Source organism: Culex pipiens, chromosome 2 (assembly GCF_016801865.2).
Source record: "Culex pipiens pallens isolate TS chromosome 2, TS_CPP_V2, whole genome shotgun sequence".
Taxonomy (NCBI): Eukaryota; Metazoa; Arthropoda; class Insecta; order Diptera; family Culicidae; genus Culex; species Culex pipiens.
In genome coordinates this window covers 62,966,636-62,988,571 of record NC_068938.1, presented here as the reverse complement: position 1 = coordinate 62,988,571, position 21,936 = coordinate 62,966,636, and the positions used below count along the sequence as shown (strand labels likewise).

The window sequence follows — 21,936 nt, the reverse complement described above, 5'->3', positions numbered from 1 at the left end:
GCATACCATTATCTATTCGCAATTAATGACTTTATTCCCCCATTCCCCTTCGCTCTCTCCCCCTGTTACGCAAAACTTGATCTTTATTAAACGACACTCTTGACTGGCGAACGCGACACGTGTCGAGTCACACTTGGTTGGCACAAGTGGCAAAGGGGGGTGGATTAAAGAGGTCCTCATTTCTGTGTAAAATCCCTCCCATTTTGCACCCATTTGAGTAAAATGTCGAAACAGTAGCGGAAAACGGCACGCACGACCTGCGTGTCCTGGCCTGGGTGGTTGGTGGTTGCTGGGGTAATTAGGGAAAGAAACAGAGCAAAGATTAAAGGGCACGCATCAGCACTGACTCGACGTCAATTAACGAAATGCGTGCAAATTATTGATGTTTGATTTTTTTTTGTATTTGAAAATGTCAAGCCTTTTGCGAGGGTAATTAAGTGTGGAGAAAGATGCCAATTCGTAGAAATAATTTCAAAATTTAAATTTTTACAATTTTATTTAATATTATCTTTATCTTTTCATAGTTTTACTTTTCAAAAGAATATAGGTTTTTTTTTACAAATATACGTAGATTTTTTATCCTCTACTGCTAAAATGTATATTTGATTTTATTTTGTTCAGTAAGTCATTTTGAGCTACTTTTCAAAATGTATTTATTTAGTTTAGATTTGCTTAGTCAACTAATTTTGAAATAAAATAGAAGGGGTTTCTTTTTAATCACAGCAAACGGTTGATCCCAGGAGAAAATCTTTATTTTTCATAATATTTCTAAATTCACATGAAACAAATAAAATCATCAAAATTTTAGTTCTACTTTCCCATGCTTTTTGAAGATTCAAATTTTTATGAAACATGGATTTTTTGAGATATTTTAGATCGAGTTATAGTTATGAATTGTGTTGTTTCACCTTAAAAAATTTAAAATTTACCATTTTCTGTTGTAATACCCCTTTTTCAGCCTAAATTGTGTTCCAATTTTAAAACCTTCCAAATTCACAAAAAAAAAATACTTGTACTGTGTACTTTATGGATGAAGCCCTATTTTTCTTGACCAAAAATATCAGTACCTTGGAATTCTTTCAAGAATGAATAGTTTTTTGAAAATTTATTTTTAGTACTTTTTTTATTAAGATGAACTTTGTGTGTGCTTTTCTATGACCAAAGAATACATTTTGCATCATTGGTTCGTCCATACTAGTTGCACTAAAATGCTTCAAAAATATTCTAAATAATGTTTCTTTGAAAAAGATTTTCTGATCGATTTTCTGGTGTCTTAGGAAAAGTGGTTGGTATTGCTTAGAATCTTAACCCTCTACTGCCCATTTTTTTTTTGAAAATATTTATTTTTCCCGTGTTGTTGTCATTTTGAGCAACTTTTGTTCTACGAAAAACTTTACTCTTGTTTTATATTTTCTTGTTTTATTTTTAGTATTTTAATTTGCATTTATCTTGTTAAGTTTATGTTTGTTTTTGGTAGTATTTGGCCTATTCTTCAACCTAATATAATTACATTTTGCCTATCTGATTTTTCACGGTTTTACAGTAACTTTTTCAATTTTTTGCCTTTTTTATCACATTTTTTGCTATAGAATGGCACCATCATCATTTAAATTGCAAAGCAATGCGTAGAGGCATAGCCTGGGACACTACAAAAATTACTGCATACTTCTTTTTACTGAAAATATAGGAAATGTTAGTGAAAAACACAGCCAAAGTTTACCCCTAAAAAATGACTTTTTTAAAAAACATTGGCAAAGTCACATAAAACAAGTTGAACTTTCAACCCTGAAATTTTCTAAAATTTTAAGAGTTCTTCTTTCCAATGCTTTTAAAAGATCAAAAATCAGTTGAAAAATTGATTTTTAGCGATTTTTCAGATCGAAGCCCGTCTAAAGGAGGGGTTAGGTTGTAGAGGGTTAAAAAAAGTAACATTCATAAAAAAATTTTTGTGATGTTATTTTAATTAAATTTTCTAAATTTAAAAAATACAAAATTATATAAAATTAACATAGGAAATTTCATTGGAACTTGATGACGTAGGCGATATCAAATAACATTATGATTGCATAATTCATTCTACATCTTAAAGTTTTTCGATTTTTTTCCACATTTTTTTCATAAAATAAAATGAATTTTAACTAACTTGTTCCATAGCTCAAAAATGCAAATTTTTGTTATCTAAAACATATTAAAAAATTAAAAAGCATTACATAGCATAACGAGTCTGCATCACGCTGAAGATTATAAATATATCTAAAAATGAGATCTTATAAAAAAAAAACGTTACTTAATCCACCTTTAGGTGGTTGGTGCCTTCCTCATATTCATAAAGTCAATACATTCAGTAAAAATAGCAACATTCCCCCTTAACATGTTTAACAAATCAACTTTATTACTCATTTCTTTTGATAGGGTTCGCAGACCTTCAATATTTTTGGCTCATCGGCAAGGTCTGATAAAAAACCTATCCAACCATAGATCACATGAAAGATTCAAACAATATTTTAATCACAATATCTGAAATCCGGCCTCCAAAAAATGTATAAATAACACATAAGTGCTAATAACTTTTGATAAGGTTGTCAGATCTTCGATGTTTTGGGCTCATTGGAAAGGTATTTTTAATACCTTTCTGAAAATGTACAACATGATAGGTTTTCTTGCAAAAACCACTCTTTTTACAATCTTCCGGACATACGCCAAAATCATTTTTTTAGCATAACTTTTGAAGTACTTTACTAAACTTGCTGATTTTAAATAGAGACCTATGGGACCCCAAGACGGATCGAATGAGACTAATACGGTCAAAATCCGTTCATCCAGTCCGGAGATAATCGACCGGAGATAAATCGACACCTACACACATCCACACAGACATTTGCTCAGAACATGATTCTGAGTCGATATGTATACGTGAAGGTGGGTCTAGGTTGTCAAATTAAGAAGTTCATTTTTCGAGTGATTTTATAGCCTTTCCTCAGTAAGGTGAGGAAGGCAAAAATATTTTGAGCAATTTAATTTTTGTGTGCAAAGTCCAATTTATTTTCATTGTGAAAAGTCAAAATTTTAAAACGGCAATTTTTTTTTGTACAGTTTATTTATTTTTTCCTGAGAAGTCTCAAACAATATCTAAAACTTTGATTTTACGAAGAAAAAAATTATGAAAATTGTTTTTATTGGTCATAGAAAAGGAAACACAATCAACCATATAAAAAAATTTATAAAAAAAATAATCGTTGTCCGAAGTTTCAAATCATTGCTCTAATGAAAGGTACATTTTAGCATCCATTTGAGTGTTGGAATGTTTAATTTTTTAGCTCGTGAAGATATGCTTTTTGATACTGTTTTGACGGCAATTGTTTGATTGAAAAAAAAAACAAATTCAAATGATATTTTCCGAAATTGCAAAAGAAAAATGTTGTGATAAATTAAATTTGACAAACTATTTGATCACAAAATAAAAGAAAACAAATTAACAAATACCTATTAGTTATTATAGAATATTTTTAAAGAACCCAAAATACACAGTCAAATAAAACTTTTTAAACAAATTATTAAGAAAGGGAATTTTCAAGATTTGAACCATAATTGTTAATTTTCTAAATCTGTAAATTTCAAATTCTTAAAATAATCATAAAATTTATATTTATTGAACTCTTATTTATATTTATATTAGAATAAAAAAAAAAAATCACACATTTAACAATAACATTTCCCTTCCTTTCCCACTCTTCCTTCCAGTCCGCCGCTGGTCGACCTGGTCCACGTGGAGTGACTGCACGGCCAAGTGCGTCCAGGTGCGTCGCCGAGTGTGTCGCACGCAGAGTCTCGAGTACTACGACAAGGCCCTGGTCAAGCACCACCAGCAGTTGGTGATGGACGACGACCAGGACCCGGACCAATCCAGTTTTGGGTGTCACGGCAAGGACACGCAGTCGATCGTGTGCCGCGGCGGGGACTGCGAAATCGATGATACAGGTGAGTGTAAGAGTGGAGAGAGGGAACGGGGGATGTTTTCTCATAATTGATATGAAGGTTGTTAATTATTGATGGATCGGAAACGGGAGGCGGTTGCGTGATAAAAATTGTGTGCTACATGGAGTGTTAATTTTCACGTCATTGTCGAGGAAAATGAGGAAAATTATTGGTGAAAAAATCAGTCATATTTTATGGAGTGCGTTCGCACGTCTCTGCCAATTGGTATTCATGAGACGTATGAATTATCAATATTAATTAATGCACAATGATACTCAAGTGGTAGGAACCACAGATATTTTTTAAAATTAAGTGCAGAAGTTTTTATTCGAGTAGGTATTTAACAAAAAAATATATTTGATATTACACTCGGTTTCAAATCATGACAGCACAAACTAAAATTTTTTTGCTCTATTCTGAATTTTTTCTTCAATTTTTCATTGCAATAAAGCAACTCACTTCCTCCAGACTAGACAAGACGCGAACGCACCACGATCCCTTTCCACCCCCAACAAAAGTATAAAGAACTTCTACCAACTAAAAGGAAGCAAAACGAAGAAAAAAAAAAAAACTACTGAACCGAAGAACATTTACCCAACCCCCGCCGTCTATATCTAGGGGAATCATTCCGCGTTCTTTGGTAACATCACGATGATGGCAATAAATAGATACTAGTAACAGATATCCTTGGCAAATCCTTGAAGGCAAGCAGCGCTGAACCGAACTCTCTCTAGCGCAATACTTTGTGTTCCGGATAGAGAGTGAGACTGCTTGAATGGAACCGGCAATTATTCAATCCTGTACAAGATACTTGTACAATTTTTGAAGGGAAAAGGTATTGTGATTGCTGAATAAAGATGACTTTTTTTATTTTTAAGCATATATAAGCTTTTTTAATAGCTTTCAATAAATAAGTTTATCTCAGCAATGTTACTACAAAAATCCCATTTTTGAAAACTACAAACTGATTTAAATCAATTTCAAGTTTTGATAATAGTATAAATTAATTTAAGTTTGTGCCTGCCCTTTTTTTCAATTTATTGAACAAATAATCAACATGATTAAAAAATATTATCAGGCTGTTCTACATATTTCTGGATGCTTAAAACACCCTTAAAAATTGGTCGAATAAACAGGGTGGGAAATGCAAAAAATCAAAATTTTAACCAATTTCTTTCTGAATTGTTAATTTTTTTCAATTTTTCATCACTGAATGATTTTTGCCTTCCTCACCTTACTGAGGAAAGGCTATAAAATCACTCGAAAAATGAATTTATTATTTTGACCTCGGAGACCCACCTTCACGTATACATATCGACTCAGAATTATGTTCTGAGTAAATGTATGTGTGGGTCCGGTGGTTAAGTGGTTAGCGTGGTAGCCTCTAAATCCCAGTATGGCCTGGGTTCAATCCCAGACGGACCCGGTGGTATTTTTCGAGACGAGATTTGCCTGATCACGCCTTCTATCGGATGGGAAAGTAAAACGTCGGTCCATTTGCGTAAAAGAGGTTTTGGGTGACTCACCACACATAACCTTCGGACGCCTAGAAATGAGCAGAAACTTGCAACAGAGACCACAAAAGACCCGGGGGTCGTTAAAGTGGATTACTTTGCTTTTTTTAAATGTATGTGTGGATGTGTGTAGGCGGGTGGACAAAAAAAAATGTCACTCGATTATCTCCGGACTGGATGAACGGATTTTGACCGCATCCGTCTTGGGGTCCCATAGGTTTCTATTTAAAATCAGCAAGTTTAGTTAAGTACTTCAAAAGTTATGCTAAAAAACGATTTTAGCGTATGTCTGGAAGATTGTAAAAAGGGTGGTTCTTGCTAGAAAAAATGATCATGTTACACATTTTCAGAAAGGTTTTAAAAAGACCTTTCAAATGAGTTCAAAACTTTGAAGATCTGACAACCCTATCAAAAGTTATTTGCACTTAAGTGTTATTTGTACATTTTTTGGAGGCCGGATCTCAGATATTGTGATAGAAATATTGTCTGAATCAAAAATATTTGAGGTTTGCGAACTCTATCAAAAGAAATGCGTAATAAAGTTGATTTGTTAAACATGTTAAGGGGGAATGTTGCTATTTTACTGAATGTATTGACTTTATGAATGTGAGGAAGGCACCAACAGCATTTAAAATAACTTTACTTATTTAATAAATGATTTTTTTTTTTATTAATTTCACTGGTAACACCAACTCGAGATTTTATACAAAATTGGGATATCCCTAAAATTTCTATGTTTACTTTTTGTTTAAAAAGCTCGAGATCCTAGATTTATGTGTATTAAGTTCTTACATTATGCATTGCAAAACATGTTATTCTTCACTCATATTTATATTAAAACAAATACGCTAAAAAATAAAAACTAAACAATTTCATTGAAAAATGTTGACAAAAATATAACATATCCTTTAAGTCAATACTTAAGAAATGACTAAAGATAAATCGTATGTCTTCCAATGTTTGTAGATAAATTATATCCAGTTCAATAAAATGTTCTCAAATAATCAAAAGGGCGGAATATTTTCTAAAAATACATATTTTTAGTGTACACATTTGAGAAACATTTTCAACTTCTATTATTCCCTTTTAAATTAAAAGTGACTCTTTTCAGCATTGAACTTTGAAGCCACAGATCCATAGTAAATTCGGAAATTTTTAATTATGAATTATAATGATAATGTTGCTTCCAATAATTTCATAAAAGTCAATGATATTTTTCAACAAGCAGTAGCAACTTTTTATCTTTCCATCAGTTTTTTATTGATACTTTTTTCTTCACTATTGTGAAAATTAAGCTTAAAAATCCCAGTTAGAAAATTGGACGCCCTGAATTCAACTAAAATAGATATGTTTAAAATTGATCTCTGCAGCAAAAAATATAGATCGATTAGAGTATATAAATTTATTTAATAAATATAACATTTTGGTTTTTTGCAGGCATTTTCTAAGAGACTTAAAAAATTTGATAAATACTTTCCAAATAGGACAGTTTATTATTACTGATTTTTATTCGTTTTCTTCTGCATAAAATTGCTTTTTCAATCAATTTGGAACACTTAAGTGTCTTTTAAACAAACATCATCAAAGATATAAATTTTTATCTTGTTTTGAAGTTGTGACTGTCAGATTTTTTTTCAGTTGTCACTATATTTTGTACATTTTTATTTTGAGAGACTCTTACTACATCTCTTAAACTCCTTTTGAAATCAAGTAGAAAAATAAATTGAGCAATTCCATGCCAAATAGGGAATCGGTTGTACCCGACCCTCTCCGTTTTCAATGAAACTTTGTAGACATGTTATCCTACGCTTATATAAGCCATTTTTGTGTATATGGAGCCAGTTCCACACGATAATGACATTTGAGAAGGGCGTAAGTGTTTTAAATATTTTTGTAATTCGGAATTTAAATATTTCTGTATCTTGAAGCCGTTGCATCGTATCAAAAAGTGGTCAAAGACAAACTTGTAGGAAATTTGACGGGCTTTTCGATAAAAATACACTGAAAGAAAAAAACACTCAACATTTATGAGATTTTCTGATTTTCAGTTTAAAAGTCAAATTTGAGGGGGAGCCCACGATTTTTTTTCGTTCAAATTTTTTGTGAAGATAGCCTAAGATGTTACAAAAAGACTCACGAAAATGCAGGATGGAGCATCTCACCTAAACAAAATACAAAAATCATTTACTGAAACTGTTTTTTTGAAAAGTGCTCTAAACGTCAAAATTTTCAAAAACCGAATACGGGAATCGATTCTCCAGACAATTTTACATAAAAGTCTCCATATTGACTACTGTCCTAAGTCCAATCCTTGTAAAGTTACAGCGGTTTTAAAAATAAAAATGTTGAAAAATAGGTTTTTTGATAGTTTTTGGCAATTTCTATATGACAGACTTGATTTTTTAGTCTCGTAAATATTTTTACCGGAAAGCTCGTCCAATTTCCCATCAGTTTGTCTTTGACCACATTTCAATTGGATGTATGGGCTTACAGATATAAGCTAATTTACTATCCAGGTTACTATACTACACTGAAAAAATATGATGTTTTCAGTTATGAGCAATGTTATTAGCTTATATCTGTAAGCTCATACATCCAATTGAAATGTGGTCAAAGACAAACTTATGGGAAATTGGACGAGCTTTCCGGTAAAAATATTTACGAGACTATAAAATCAAGTCTGTCATATAGAAATTGCCAAAAACCATCAAAAAACCTAATTTTTCAACATTTTTATTTTTAAAACCGCTGTAACTTTACAAGGATTGGACTAAGGACAGTAGTCAATATGGAGACTTTTATGTAAAATTGTCTGGAGAATCGATTCCCGTATTCGGTTTTTGAAAATTTTGACGTTTAGAGCACTTTTCAAAAAAACAGTTTCAGTAAATGATTTTTGTATTTTTTTAGGTGAGATGCTCCACCCTACATTTTTCGTGAGTCTTTTTGTAACATCTTAGGCTATCTTCACAAAAATTCTGAACGAAAAAAAATCGTGGGCTCCCCCTCAAATTTGACTTTTAAACTTAAAAATCAAAAAATCTCATGAAAGTTGAGTGTTTTTTTCTTTCAGTGTATTTTTATCGAAAAGCCCGTCAAATTTCCTACAAGTTTGTCTTTGACCACTTTTTGATACGATGCAACGGCTTCAAGATACAGAAATATTTAAATTCCGAATTTAAAAAATATTTAAAACACTTACGCCCTTCTCAAATGTCATTATCGTGTGGAACTGGCTCCATATACCCAAAAATGGCTTATATAAGCGTAAGATAACATGTCTACAAAGTTTCATTGAAATCGGAGAGGGTCGAGAAAAAAGTACCTGAAAAATTCCTGTTTTGGGCTGGAATTGCTCAATTCGAAAAATTTTAGCAGTTTATTGATTTGTAAAAAATGTTTCCATAATATTTTATATTTTATATTTAATATAAAACTTTGTTTATAGTTGAATGTTGCTGATAAATATTAGTAAATTACTTTATTCAAATTACTGTAGCATGTTTTCAGCGAAATACCATTTATCTATGACGATAAAATAAATTCTACAAAAAAATCTACATTATTCGCTCTACAGCATTACCTTGGCGTTCTCAATTTCGAGAATCCTTGAAACTAGGTGTCCGAAGGCATGATTGTTGAGGCGATTGCAAAGTTTTTTTACACCTTAGCTTCTTTTCACTCCGGGATTCGAACTGACGACCTTTGGATTGTTAGTCCAACTGCCTATCAGCGACTCCACCGGGACAGGACCCAGGGAGACGACTCCTACACCTGGACTAAGCTATCGACCTAAACTTTAGGTTAGACCGGGGCCAACATTTACTTCCCCGTCCGACGGAAGGTGTGATCAGACTAATCTCGTCTCAAAATTTGCCACCGGGACCTTCTGGGATCAAACCCAGGCCGACTGAGTGAGAGGCAATCACGCTTGCCCCTACACCACGAGTCCCGGTACTTCCAATTTTACTAATTAACTTCTAACGTTTATTTTTTCTGTTTCCATAAATTTAACAAAATTAATTCGGTCAAACTTGTTTAAAAAAAATAAATTAAACATCTTCAAAACATTTTAATAAAAAGTGGTTTTTAAACTAGTTGGATTGATGCGGGTTTTATTTTCTTCTTCGATGAAATCGCGCCGTTAGTTATACCCTTCACCCACGCAATGCAACCGGAAGAAGTACACAAAGTCGTTACCATCCAGAACGCAGCAATTCGCCCTTTTTTTTTGTTGCAAAATGCGGGGGATATGGGGTTGAATAAATTAAAAATTATAATCATTTTTTTTTAATTTTTTGATAGGATTATTGATGTTTTCTACAAATCAACAATCATTGGATTTTTGAAGTCAAATTATTAATATATTAAAGTTTATCTCATTGGACCCCTCAAAATAAAAATCGTCGTGATCCTTGCGGGAATATCCTTTTTGCTTCCTTCTTTTCTTTACCACACAGAAGTGTAAGTAAGTTCCCTTCTTTGTACATCAAAACCAGCAGCGTGCGGTCTTCCTCCCTCGGCTGGAATTGAATGGTTGCTATTGAATTGATTGCAGCAATCGAATAATGGCGGCTGGATGCTGCAGCAAGTTTTCCCGACCCACCCCCTCACCCTCACTCAGACAGACGAAAACAAGGAATAGGATGGAGATGCTGCTGAATTAAGTCGTTTGAACGTGAACAAGAAAATGCGGCGCGAATAAAAACCGAGCAAAGATCAATGCCGCTAATGGCGGAATCGTGATGGATGAGTCATCCATCCGTTTGCTGCGCTAACTGGAGGAAGATTCTTCGGGGATGTCAGTTGAGGGGTGGATTTGGGGAGTTTGTGGCGTTAATCGAGCGTGGCCCCATATATGGGGGTGGTTAACCTACATGTGGGGGAGGATTTGTTCTTTGGTGGTTGAATGACGTGTGAGGAAGTGTTCTTTTACAGGGTTATTTGTATCTTTTTAATTTTTTTGTTTTTCTGTAGTGATATTTTTTTAAATGTTAAACTCGATAAAATGAAATAAAACGAGTTGAGTTGAGTTGAGTTGAGTTGAGTTGAGTTGAGTTGAGTTGAGTTGAGTTGAGTTGAGTTGAGTTGAGTTGAGTTGAGTTGAGTTGAGTTGAGTTGAGTTGAGTTGAGTTGAGTTGAGTTGATTTGAGTTGAGTTGAGTTGAGTTGAGTTGAGTTGAGTTGAGTTGAGTTGAGTTGAGTTGAGTTGAGTTGAGTTGAGTTGAGTTGAGTTGAGTTGAGTTGAGTTGAGTTGAGTTGAGTTGAGTTGAGTTGAGTTGAGTTGAGTTGAGTTGAGTTGAGTTGAGTTGAGTTGAGTTGAGTTGAGTTGAGTTGAGTTGAGTTGAGTTGAGTTGAGTTGAGTTGAGTTGAGTTGAGTTGAGTTGAGTTGAGTTGAGTTGAGTTGAGTTGAGTTGAGTTGAGTTGAGTTGAGTTGAGTTGAGTTGAGTTGAGTTGAGTTGAGTTGAGTTGAGTTGAGTTGAGTTGAGTTGAGTTGAGTTGAGTTGATTTGAGTTGAGTTGAGTTGAGTTGAGTTGAGTTGAGTTGAGTTGAGTTGAGTTGAGTTGAGTTGAGTTGAGTTGAGTTGAGTTGAGTTGAGTTGAGTTGAGTTGAGTTGAGTTGAGTTGAGTTGAGTTGAGTTGAGTTGAGTTGAGTTGAGTTGAGTTGAGTTGAGTTGAGTTGAGTTGAGTTGAGTTGAGTTGAGTTGAGTTGAGTTGAGTTGAGTTGAGTTGAGTTGAGTTGAGTTGAGTTGAGTTGAGTTGAGTTGAGTTGAGTTGAGTTGAGTTGAGTTGAGTTGAGTTGAGTTGAGTTGAGTTGAGTTGAGTTGAGTTGAGTTGAGTTGAGTTGATTGTTTCCGAAAACAAATTAATCAATCAATTCCAATACCTCAACAAAATCAAACATTTATCTCAACAAAGAAGTTTAATCACTGCCCACTTCAAAGGAAATCATCGCCAAACCGCTTCAAATTGTCCAAATCAAGTGTGAAATCAAATTTAAACCGGTCATCAATCAGCAACACTCTTGCATGCTGCATGCCACTCTTTTCAAGTGGATCTCTTTTTTCAAGTGGATCTCTTTTTTCACTGCTGTAAATTGGAGTCTCGTTTTGACCATTGGGCCAATCTTTTTCGATTAGTCGCAAATGAAAAGCGTGCTCTCGTGGAGGGTAATTTTCGAACGAAAATCAGAGAGGAAAAACTCAATTGGCACAATCTCAGCTAGAGAAGATCGTCACTTTTTTTTTTTTTTTTGGCTGCAGGATGTTTGCAATGATTTTCTACAATTTACACGAGAACTTGTTCTCTTTCCGACTTGGGTCATTCTTCTGCACAAAGTGGACAATTTCGTGAAATCAATGAAAAAAAAAGAAGCGGGAGGGGGGAAATTCTTTTCAATTGAACTTTTGACCCCTCTTGGACACAATTTGGCCTTCCTGTTCCGTGTACGACGACGGCGATCCACACTTCCGGAAACGGTTCCATTTGTCCAGCAGGTCCTTCTTGAATGGAAACACTTCCCGTAGCGATGACTGCGCCAATTTTGGACTTCCTTTTTTTCGAAGGATTCTTTCATGTTTTCACGATGTTGTTGGCATGAATGGAGAACTCGGGATGGCTTCTTCCTCCGAAAAAATGGGAGAAAAAGGAATTGAAAGAATGAACCATTGGCAATAACCGAGACTTGCCCTGTGACGTTGAGAATGGTGTGTGTCTCGTGCTGGGAAAATCGTTTCTTTTCAAAGGGAGCGTATGCTCGTGACGACGTTGGCTGCTGATGGTGGAAAATAATTATGTGATTTCCTGCTGCTGCTAATATCAACGAAAAGGGATGCAGGTCCTTACTATGAGAAGATTTTTAAACTTTAGTAAAAGGAGTGGGAATTGACTTCTTGCTTTGGCAGTATTTTCTCCGGAAAAGTAGTTTTTATTGAAAGTTGCTCGAGTGTAACGACTTTCCAGAAGAGATATGACCATTTGAGGGAAATTTCGATCATTTTTAACCATTGAAAACACTTTTTTATCAGATTTTTTTATCTTTCGTTTTCTTTATCGTTATTTCGATAATTCTATTGGCGATCATTTTATCGCTGATAATGGACGATTATTTTAACATCATGTTGAATTATCAATGCTTTCCCTAACTCTGACTCTGATCAAAGTCGAGGGGGCGGGTGGCAAAAAAATAAAAAAAGTATAAAAATTGAAATTACGAGCCATGGTTTGTTTTGCCATCATTAATTTCCAAAATATCTAAGTATTGATGAAAATTTTATTTTTTGCGAAAAATAAATTTTTTGCGGTGCTGTACATTGGAATTTCATAAAAATTCAAAACATTTTTAAACAAGCCCAAACATGCTAAATATGATTATCAATGCAGAAAAATGCATTTTAAATTGTCTTCAATTAATTAAACTTCTATTTCCATGGAAATTTTGGAGTTTTTTGGAAAATAATTTTTTGTCCCCTGATTTTTCAGACCAATTTTGAAAGGGGGAGGGGGTGAGCGACATAAACTTTGAAAAATATTTGCAACGGCCTAAGTTTCAGAATAAAATTTTATTTTCTTCATTTTGTCCCATAAAACCGCATTTTTTAGAAAGTACTCAAATATTTATAATTTGCAATATGGGTATCAATTCAAACTAAATTTTGCATGCTTTTTAATTTTATTAGATTTTTTTTTAAATACTAATATTTTCACAAATTACCGTATTTTTCCGAAAATACTCAAATTTTCATAATTTGCAATAATTTGGGTATCAAACGAAGCAAAATTTTGTAAGTTTTTCAAATTTTTGATTGTTTTTTTTAAATACTTAAATTTTCCCAAAATATAAATATTTTGAGTACATATTTATACTTTGAAACTTACTACATTTTCAAAAAATACATTCTTAGTATTGATAATTTAACATGATATATTTTAATTATTCAATTTTAGATAGATTTTAAAACTGAGTTATCGTGAAATCTGGTCAACACCGTGAAATGCCGCGAAATTAGAAAGAACACATGCAGTGTTTGAAAATTTGATTTTTGAATTGAAACATTACACAAGCAAAGCATTTTGGAAGCAGTTGTTAAAATAAATTACAAAATATTGCATGATTAATTAAGGTCTCATTTTTTGAAGATATCAGTCATAAAATATCTCTATCGAAATGCTGATTTTCACAAGTAAATATAGAACGAAATGACCTTTGATTGTAACATGCCATGGATAACACAATGCGACATTCAACAAAAGAAAATACGAAACAGTTTGAGCTATTTTATTTTTAAATCACTGTTAAATTTTATAAAATAACGATGACTAAGTTACATTGTATAACGTGAGTAAAAATTCATTTTTTTGAATGTTTTTGGTAGATTTTAAGTTTTTTGTTCAATTTAAAAATAAAATACATGTTGATAAAAAATGCGTTTTTTTAAGTTTTTTATTTCGTTATTTTCAATATCAAAAAAACTGTTAAAAAAGAAGCTTTGCCTAAACTGATTCGAAATAATCAAATACTATAATTCTTCTTTTGGTGAATTAAGGATGGTTTTCGTTTGGAGAGACTTCAACAAATAATTTTGATATTAAAATTTTAAAATCTTTCAGATGTAAAATTGGACAAAATTGAACTCATATAAAAAAATGCATTGAATGTTTTGTGTCAGGGGTAATATTTTGTTGTTTTTTAGCTATTGTTAATTCTCAAAGTAACTTTCCTGTACACAATAATACTAAAATAACATATTTATGCCTTTTTTCTAGTAGATTTTAAAGTACCGTGAGATTCCCGTGAAATTCCAACGTTTTGTAATTGGCATGCCGCGAAATTTCAATTTTTGAGTAGTGAAAATAATAATTTTATCAATTAACAACCTTGATTTGTACATAGTTTTTAATGTTAAAAAATGATCGTGCAATATTACAAAACGGGAATCTCCTCAACATCCTCACTAATCCCACTTGTTTTTCACTGCTTAATTGCTTCTTAGTACCTCCATCGTCAGTCTGTCACCTTAAACGCTCTGTGCGCGATTTTCCAAGCAGTTGATTCCTTTTAAATTACATTCTGGCTAAAGGTAGCTTCTCGCGCTCAAAAGGGCCCGAGAGCCTCTTCGGGACTACTTATCACCCCCGGAGATGTCCCAGAAGCGCGCAATCCTCGACGAAAGTCCACCGCAGCAATTGAAATTCCGCACTGATAATCGCGTGCCCCGGGTAACAACTTCCGTCAACCGGTGCAGGGGTTAGGCTAGCAGTGGGTACTCCATCAACCGCGCCGCGGCTTGGCACTCACTCGTACATCTGTCAGACATTGGCCGCACCTTCCTCACACTTCGTGGTCCCCTTGGAGTGCCCTCGAAAAGGGTATTTTTCAGGGGTGCGAAACTACCCTCTCTAAGATCATGACTGAATTTCATATCAGCTCAAAGGTTGCTACTCAGAAATATTAGTTTTCTTCACAAGTCATAGTTGCAAAATAGTTTAGGAACCTCTGCTCCAACTCATCAACACACAGCGGTCCCCAGAAGCAGGAGGCATCAGCATCACCAGGAAGTACATCAACCAGACCACACATGTGTAGTGCACAAACACTCTCTCACACACAGCCACTCACCACAGACAGAAGTGAAGAGGAATCATGCTCCAAGGACCGCACCACATAATAGCTAGATAAATATTCCCCTGGCGAGTAATCAGTTCGGTTATTATGATTCCTATTACAACCAACCCCAGCATCTCCCTTCTGTTCCGATAGGGTTCCTGACGGCCTGACGACCACCAGGACCGACTGACTGACTGACGCTGCAGCAGCGCTGCAAAAGATGAATGATTATGTTTATTGTTGATATGCCAGGGCCTATGCTGCTGCAGTTTCCCCCTCCCGACGACTATTCAGCGCGTGTTCTGTTCTTGTGCAAATTGCCGTTTGATGAAGCTTTTGCGCTCAGCTGGATGCCTGTCTAGTCCGAGGAACGACATCTGTGTGACGAAATGGCTCCCTCCGGAAAAGGAGTTCGTTTTTATGTGTGCGAGATGAACTCTTTGCTTTTTTATCGCTTACTTCGGGGTTGCTGCTGCAGTCGGATGAATGAGGTTGGATGCAGTTTTGCGTCGAATAGAACTTGAAATAGGGCTTCACTTTATGGTGCAGTTTGGATAAAGGTAAAGTTCCCGATGGTTCTATTGACAGACTGACTGAGTCTTTTCATGTGGGTAATTCTCTACCAACTCACACGAAATCGGGAAAAGTTGCCCCGACCCTTCTTCGATTTGCGTGAAACTTTGTCCTAAGGGGTAACTTTTGTCCCTGATCACGAATCCGAGGTCCGTTTTTTGATATCTCGTGACGGAGGGGCGGTACGACCCCTTCCATTTTTGAACATGCGAAAAAAGAAGTGTTTTTCAATAATTTGCAGCTTGAAACGGTGATGAGATAGAAATTTGATGTCAAAGGGACTTTTATGTAAAATTAGACGCCCGATTTGATGGCGTACTCAGAATTTCGAAAAAACGTATTTTTCATCGAAAAAAACACTAAAAAAGTTTTGAAAATTCTCCCATTTTCTGTTACTCGACTGTAAAATTTTTTGGAACATGTCATTTTATGGGAAATTTAATGTACTTTTCGAATCTACATTGACCCAGAAGGGTCATTTTTTCATTTATAAAAAAAAAGTGTTCCGGAAATCATGCAAATCGTACCATGAAATCGTGAATATCGCGATTTTTGCTTTACGAATTTTTGAACTATGCATATTGGGCACGAATTATCCAGGAATCGTGAATAAATATGCATGACTTTCCATGACCGATTTCACTCGTAAACGTGAATAATGTTCATGATTTCATGAAATGGATGCATGCAGTCGTGAAAAATATTCACGATTTTATGAATAAAAATTCATGATTACGGTCAAAAAAATATACCTCGTGAATAAAAATTCATGATTTCATGCATAAAATTCATGAAATCATGAATTTTTATGCATGAATTCGTGCACAAAATTCATGAGTTCTGGAATATTTTTTATGATTTATTTTTCAAGGCGTAAATAAAATTCGTGAAATCATGTATAAACTTCATGAAATCATGCATAAATTTCATGAATTCGTGATTTTTTTTATGAAATCATGAATTTAATTCACGTTTACGAGTTTATTCGGGCATGTCTAATCATGCATATTTATTCACGGCTCCTGGTTTATTCGTGCTCAATATGCATAGTTCAAAAATTCGTAAAGTAAAACTCGTAATATTCACGATTTCATGGTACGATTTTCACAATTTCCGGATTACTTTTTCTGTACATTTACCATACCGTGCCACTGGGGGCACATATCGGAATTGGCAAGGAACCCTGATTTGTGAAAAAAAACGGAGGACATTTTATGTGATGCCAATGTACTATGGCCCCATCTGGCCACTTTGGAACCGGTTACCGGTTACCGGTGGTCACTTGGGACATTTCGGAATGTGCAAGGAACCCTGTCTTGTGACATATCAAAATTCATGAAATTTAAAACTGTGGCCATTTTATGTGATGCCAATGTACTCTGGCTCCATATGGCCACCTTGGAACCGGTCATCGGTTTCCGGTGGTCACTTGGGACATTTCGGAATGTGCAAGAAACCCTGTCTTGTGACATATCAAAATTCATGAAATTTAAAACTGTGGCCATTGTATGTTATGCCAATGGACTCTGGCCCCATATGGCAACCTTGGAACCGGTCACCGGTTTCCGGTGGTCATTGGGGACATTTCGGAATGTGCAAGGAACCCTGTTTTGTGACATATCAAAATTCATGAAATTTAAAACTGTGGCCATTGTATGTGATGCCAATGTACTCTGGCTCCATCTGGCCACCTTGGAACCGGTTACCGGTGGTCACTTGGGACATTTCGGAATGTGCAAGGATCCCTGTCTTGTGACATATCAAAATTTATGAAATTTAAAACTGTGGCCATTTTATGTGATGCCAATGTACTCTGGCTCCATCTGGCCACCTTGGAACCGGTTACCGGTCACTGCGGAATAATTCTAAACTTACAAAGGTCTCAGTCATGTGATGTTTAAAAATGCTTTAAATAAATGAAAAATACAATCATAAATTTAGTAAAACCAACATTCAAAAACTTGACATGAGCATTTCGGAAACGTTAATTGGGTACCGATCATTGCTATACAAAAATACAACAAAAACTTTAATTAAATACAAAAAGACTTGAGGGATTTCATGTGCAGTCCAGACTCGATTGTCTGATGTACTCATAATATAATAATCGATAATTCGTATAGTTAAGCCATTAATTTTTTGTCTTATTATGATTTCCCCAATTACAATAAAGTGATTAATTACAATAAAGGGATTTATTTTTGTTAATGCAGATGATGAAACACTTTAATTTGACGAAAATAGAGTCATAGAGAGTTGAATTGAAAATTTAAAAAAATAAAAAAACACCGAAATTCTTCAAATACTCAAAATACTCAACAAATTAATAAACTTTCAATACATCAAAAACTCAAAATATTTGAAATACTTAAAATACTTAAAATACTTAAAATACTTAAAATACTTAAAATACTTAAAATACTTAAAATACTTAAAATACTTAAAATACTTAAAATACTTAAAATACTTAAAATACTTAAAATACTTATAATACTTATAATACTTAAAATACTTAAAATACTTAAAATACTTAAAATACTTAAAATACTTAAAATACTTAAAATACTTAAAATACTTAAAATACTTAAAATTCTTAAAATACTTAAAATACTTAAAATACTTAAAATACTTAAAATACTTAAAATACTTAAAATACTTAAAATACTTAAAATACTTAAAATACTTAAAATACTTAAAATACTTAAAATACTTAAAATACTTAAAATACTTAAAATACTTAAAATACTTTAAATACTTAAAATACTTAAAATACTTAAAATAATTAAAATACTTGAAATACTTAAAATACCTAAAAGTTTACTTAAATGTATACTTTAAATACTTGAAATACTTAAAATACTTTTTTTGTATGCTTTATTTTAGAGTTTTTAAGCCGGAGACTGGTTTAACCCTTCACTTAAAATACTTAAAATACTTAAACTACTTAAAATACTTTGAATACTTAAAATACTTAAAATACTTAAAATACTTAAAATACTTAAAATACTTAAAATACTTAAAATACTTAAAATACTTAAAATACTTAAAATACTTAAAATACTTAAAATACTTAAAATACTTAAAATACTTAAAATACTTAAAATACTTAAAATACTTAAAATACTTAAAATACTTAAAATACTTAAAATACTTAAAATACTTAAAATACTTAAAATACTTAAAATATTTAAAATACTTAAAATACTTAAAATACTTAAAATACTTAAAATACTTAAAATACTTAAAATACTTAAAATACTTAAAATACTTAAAAAACCTAAAATACTTAAAATACTTAAAATACTTAAAATACTTAAAATACTTAAAATACTTAAAATACTTAAAATACTTAAAATACTTAAAATACTTAAAATACTTAAAATACTTAAAATACCTTAAATACTTTAACTATTTAAATACTTAAAATATTTAAAATACTTAAAATACTTAAAATACTTAAAATACTTAAAATACTTAAAATACTTAAAATACTTAAAATACTTAAAATACTTAAAATACTTAAAATACTTAAAATACTTAAAATACTTAAAATACTTAAAATACTTAAAATACTTAAAATACTTAAAATACTTAAAGTACTTAAAATAATTAAAATACTTGAAATACTTAAAATACCTAAAAGTTTACTTAAATGTATACTTTAAATACTTGAAATACTTAAAATACTTTTTTTGTATGCTTTATTTTAGAGTTTTTAAGCCGGAGACTGGTTTAACCCTTCACTTAAAATACTTAAAATACTTAAACTACTTAAAATACTTTGAATACTTAAAATACTTAAAATACTTAAAATACTTAAAATACTTAAAATACTTAAAATACTTAAAATACTTAAAATACTTAAAATACTTAAAATACTTAAAATACTTAAAATACTTAAAATACTTAAAATACTTAAAATACTTAAAATACTTAAAATACTTAAAATACTTAAAATACTTAAAATACTTAAAATACTTAAAATACTTAAAATACTTAAAATACTTAAAATACTTAAAATACTTAAAATACTTAAAATACTTAAAATACTTAAAATACTTAAAATACTTAAAATAATTAAAATACTTGAAATACTTAAAATACCTAAAAGTTTACTTAAATGTATACTTTAAATACTTGAAATACTTAAAATACTTTTTTTGTATGCTTTATTTTAGAGTTTTTAAGCCGGAGACTGGTTTAACCCTTCACTTAAAATACTTAAAATACTTAAACTACTTAAAATACTTTGAACACTTAAAATACTTAAAATACTTAAAATACTTAAAATACTTAAAATACTTAAAATACTTAAAATACTTAAAATACTTAAAATACTTAAAATACTTAAAATACTTAAAATACTTAAAATACTTAAAATACTAAAAATACTAAAAATACTAAAAATATTAAAAATACTAAAAATACTAAAAATACTTAAAATAATTAAAATACATAAAATACTAAAAATACTAAAAATATTGAAAATACTAAAAATACTAAAAATACTTAAAATACTAAAAATACATAAAATACTAAAAATACATAAAATACTTAAAATACTTAAAATACTTAAAATACTTAAAATACTTAAAATACTTAAAATACTTAAAATACTTAAAATACTTAAAATACTTAAAATACTTAAAATACTTAAAATACTTAAAATACTTAAAATACTTAAAATACTTAAAATAATTAAAATACTTGAAATACTTAAAATACCTAAAAGTTTACTTAAATGTATACTTTAAATACTTGAAATACTTAAAATACTTTTTTTGTATGCTTTATTTTAGAGTTTTTAAGCCGGAGACTGGTTTAACCCTTCACTTAAAATACTTAAAATACTTAAACTACTTAAAATACTTTGAATACTTAAAATACTTAAAATACTTAAAATACTTAAAATACTTAAAATACTTAAAATACTTAAAATACTTAAAATACTTAAAATACTTAAAATACTTAAAATACTTAAAATACTTAAAATAATTAAAATACTTGAAATACTTAAAATACTTAAAATACTTAAAATACTTAAAATACTTAAAATACTTAAAATACTTAAAATAATTAAAATACTTGAAATACTTAAAATACTCAAAAGTTTACTTAAATGTATACTTTAAATACTTGAAATACTTAAAATACTTTTTTTGTATGCTTTATTTTAGAGTTTTTAAGCCGGAGACTGGTTTAACCCTTCACTTAAAATACTTAAAATACTTAAACTACTTAAAATACTTTGAATACTTAAAATACTTAAAATACTTAAAATACTTAAAATACTTAAAATACTTAAAATACTTAAAATACTTAAAATACTTAAAATACTTCAAATACTTAAAATACTTAAAATAATTAAAATACTTGAAATACTTAAAATACCTAAAAGTTTACTTAAATGTATACTTTAAATACTTGAAATACTTAAAATACTTTTTTTGTATGCTTTATTTTAGAGTTTTTAAGCCGGAGACTGGTTTAACCCTTCACTTAAAATACTTAAAATACTTAAACTACTTAAAATACTTTGAATACTTAAAATACTTAAAATACTTAAAATACTTAAAATACTTAAAATACTTAAAATACTTAAAATACTTAAAATACTTAAAATACTTAAAATACTTAAAATACTTAAAATATTTAAAATACTTAAAATACTTAAAATACTTAAAATACTAAAAATACTAAAAATACTAAAAATATTAAAAATACTAAAAATACTAAAAATACTTAAAATACTAAAAATACATAAAATACTAAAAATACTAAAAATATTGAAAATACTAAAAATACTAAAAATACTTAAAATACTAAAAATACATAAAATACTAAAAATACATAAAATACTTAAAATACTTAAAATACTTAAAATACTTTAAATGCTTTAAATACCTTAAATACTTTAAATATTTAAATACTTAAAATATTTAAAATACTTAAAATACTTAAAATACTTAAAATACTTAAAATACTTAAAATACTTAAAATACTTAAAATACTTAAAATACTTAAAATACTTAAAATACTTAAAAAACTTAAAATACTTAAAATACTTAAAATACTTAAAATACTTAAAATACTTAAAATACTTAAAATACTAAAAATACTAAAAATACTAAAAATACTTAAAATACTTTAAATACTTAAAATACTTAAAATACTTAAAATACTTTAAATACTTTAAATACTTAAAATACTAAAAATACTAAAAATACTAAAAATACTAAAAATACTAAAAATACTAAAAATACTAAAAA

The 21,936-nt window shown here is 30.7% G+C and overlaps 1 protein-coding gene across 1 annotated transcript in view; it reads left to right on the top strand.

Moving 5' to 3' along the window:
* LOC120428792 (uncharacterized) overlaps nt 1–21,936 on the top strand; it is a 244,909-nt gene that overhangs the window by 172,204 nt on the left and 50,769 nt on the right. Inside the window, exon 8 of the mRNA XM_052707394.1 lies at nt 3,742–3,978. Coding sequence (XP_052563354.1) covers nt 3,742–3,978 — 237 coding nt within the window. The remainder of the gene's footprint in view (nt 1–3,741; nt 3,979–21,936) is intronic.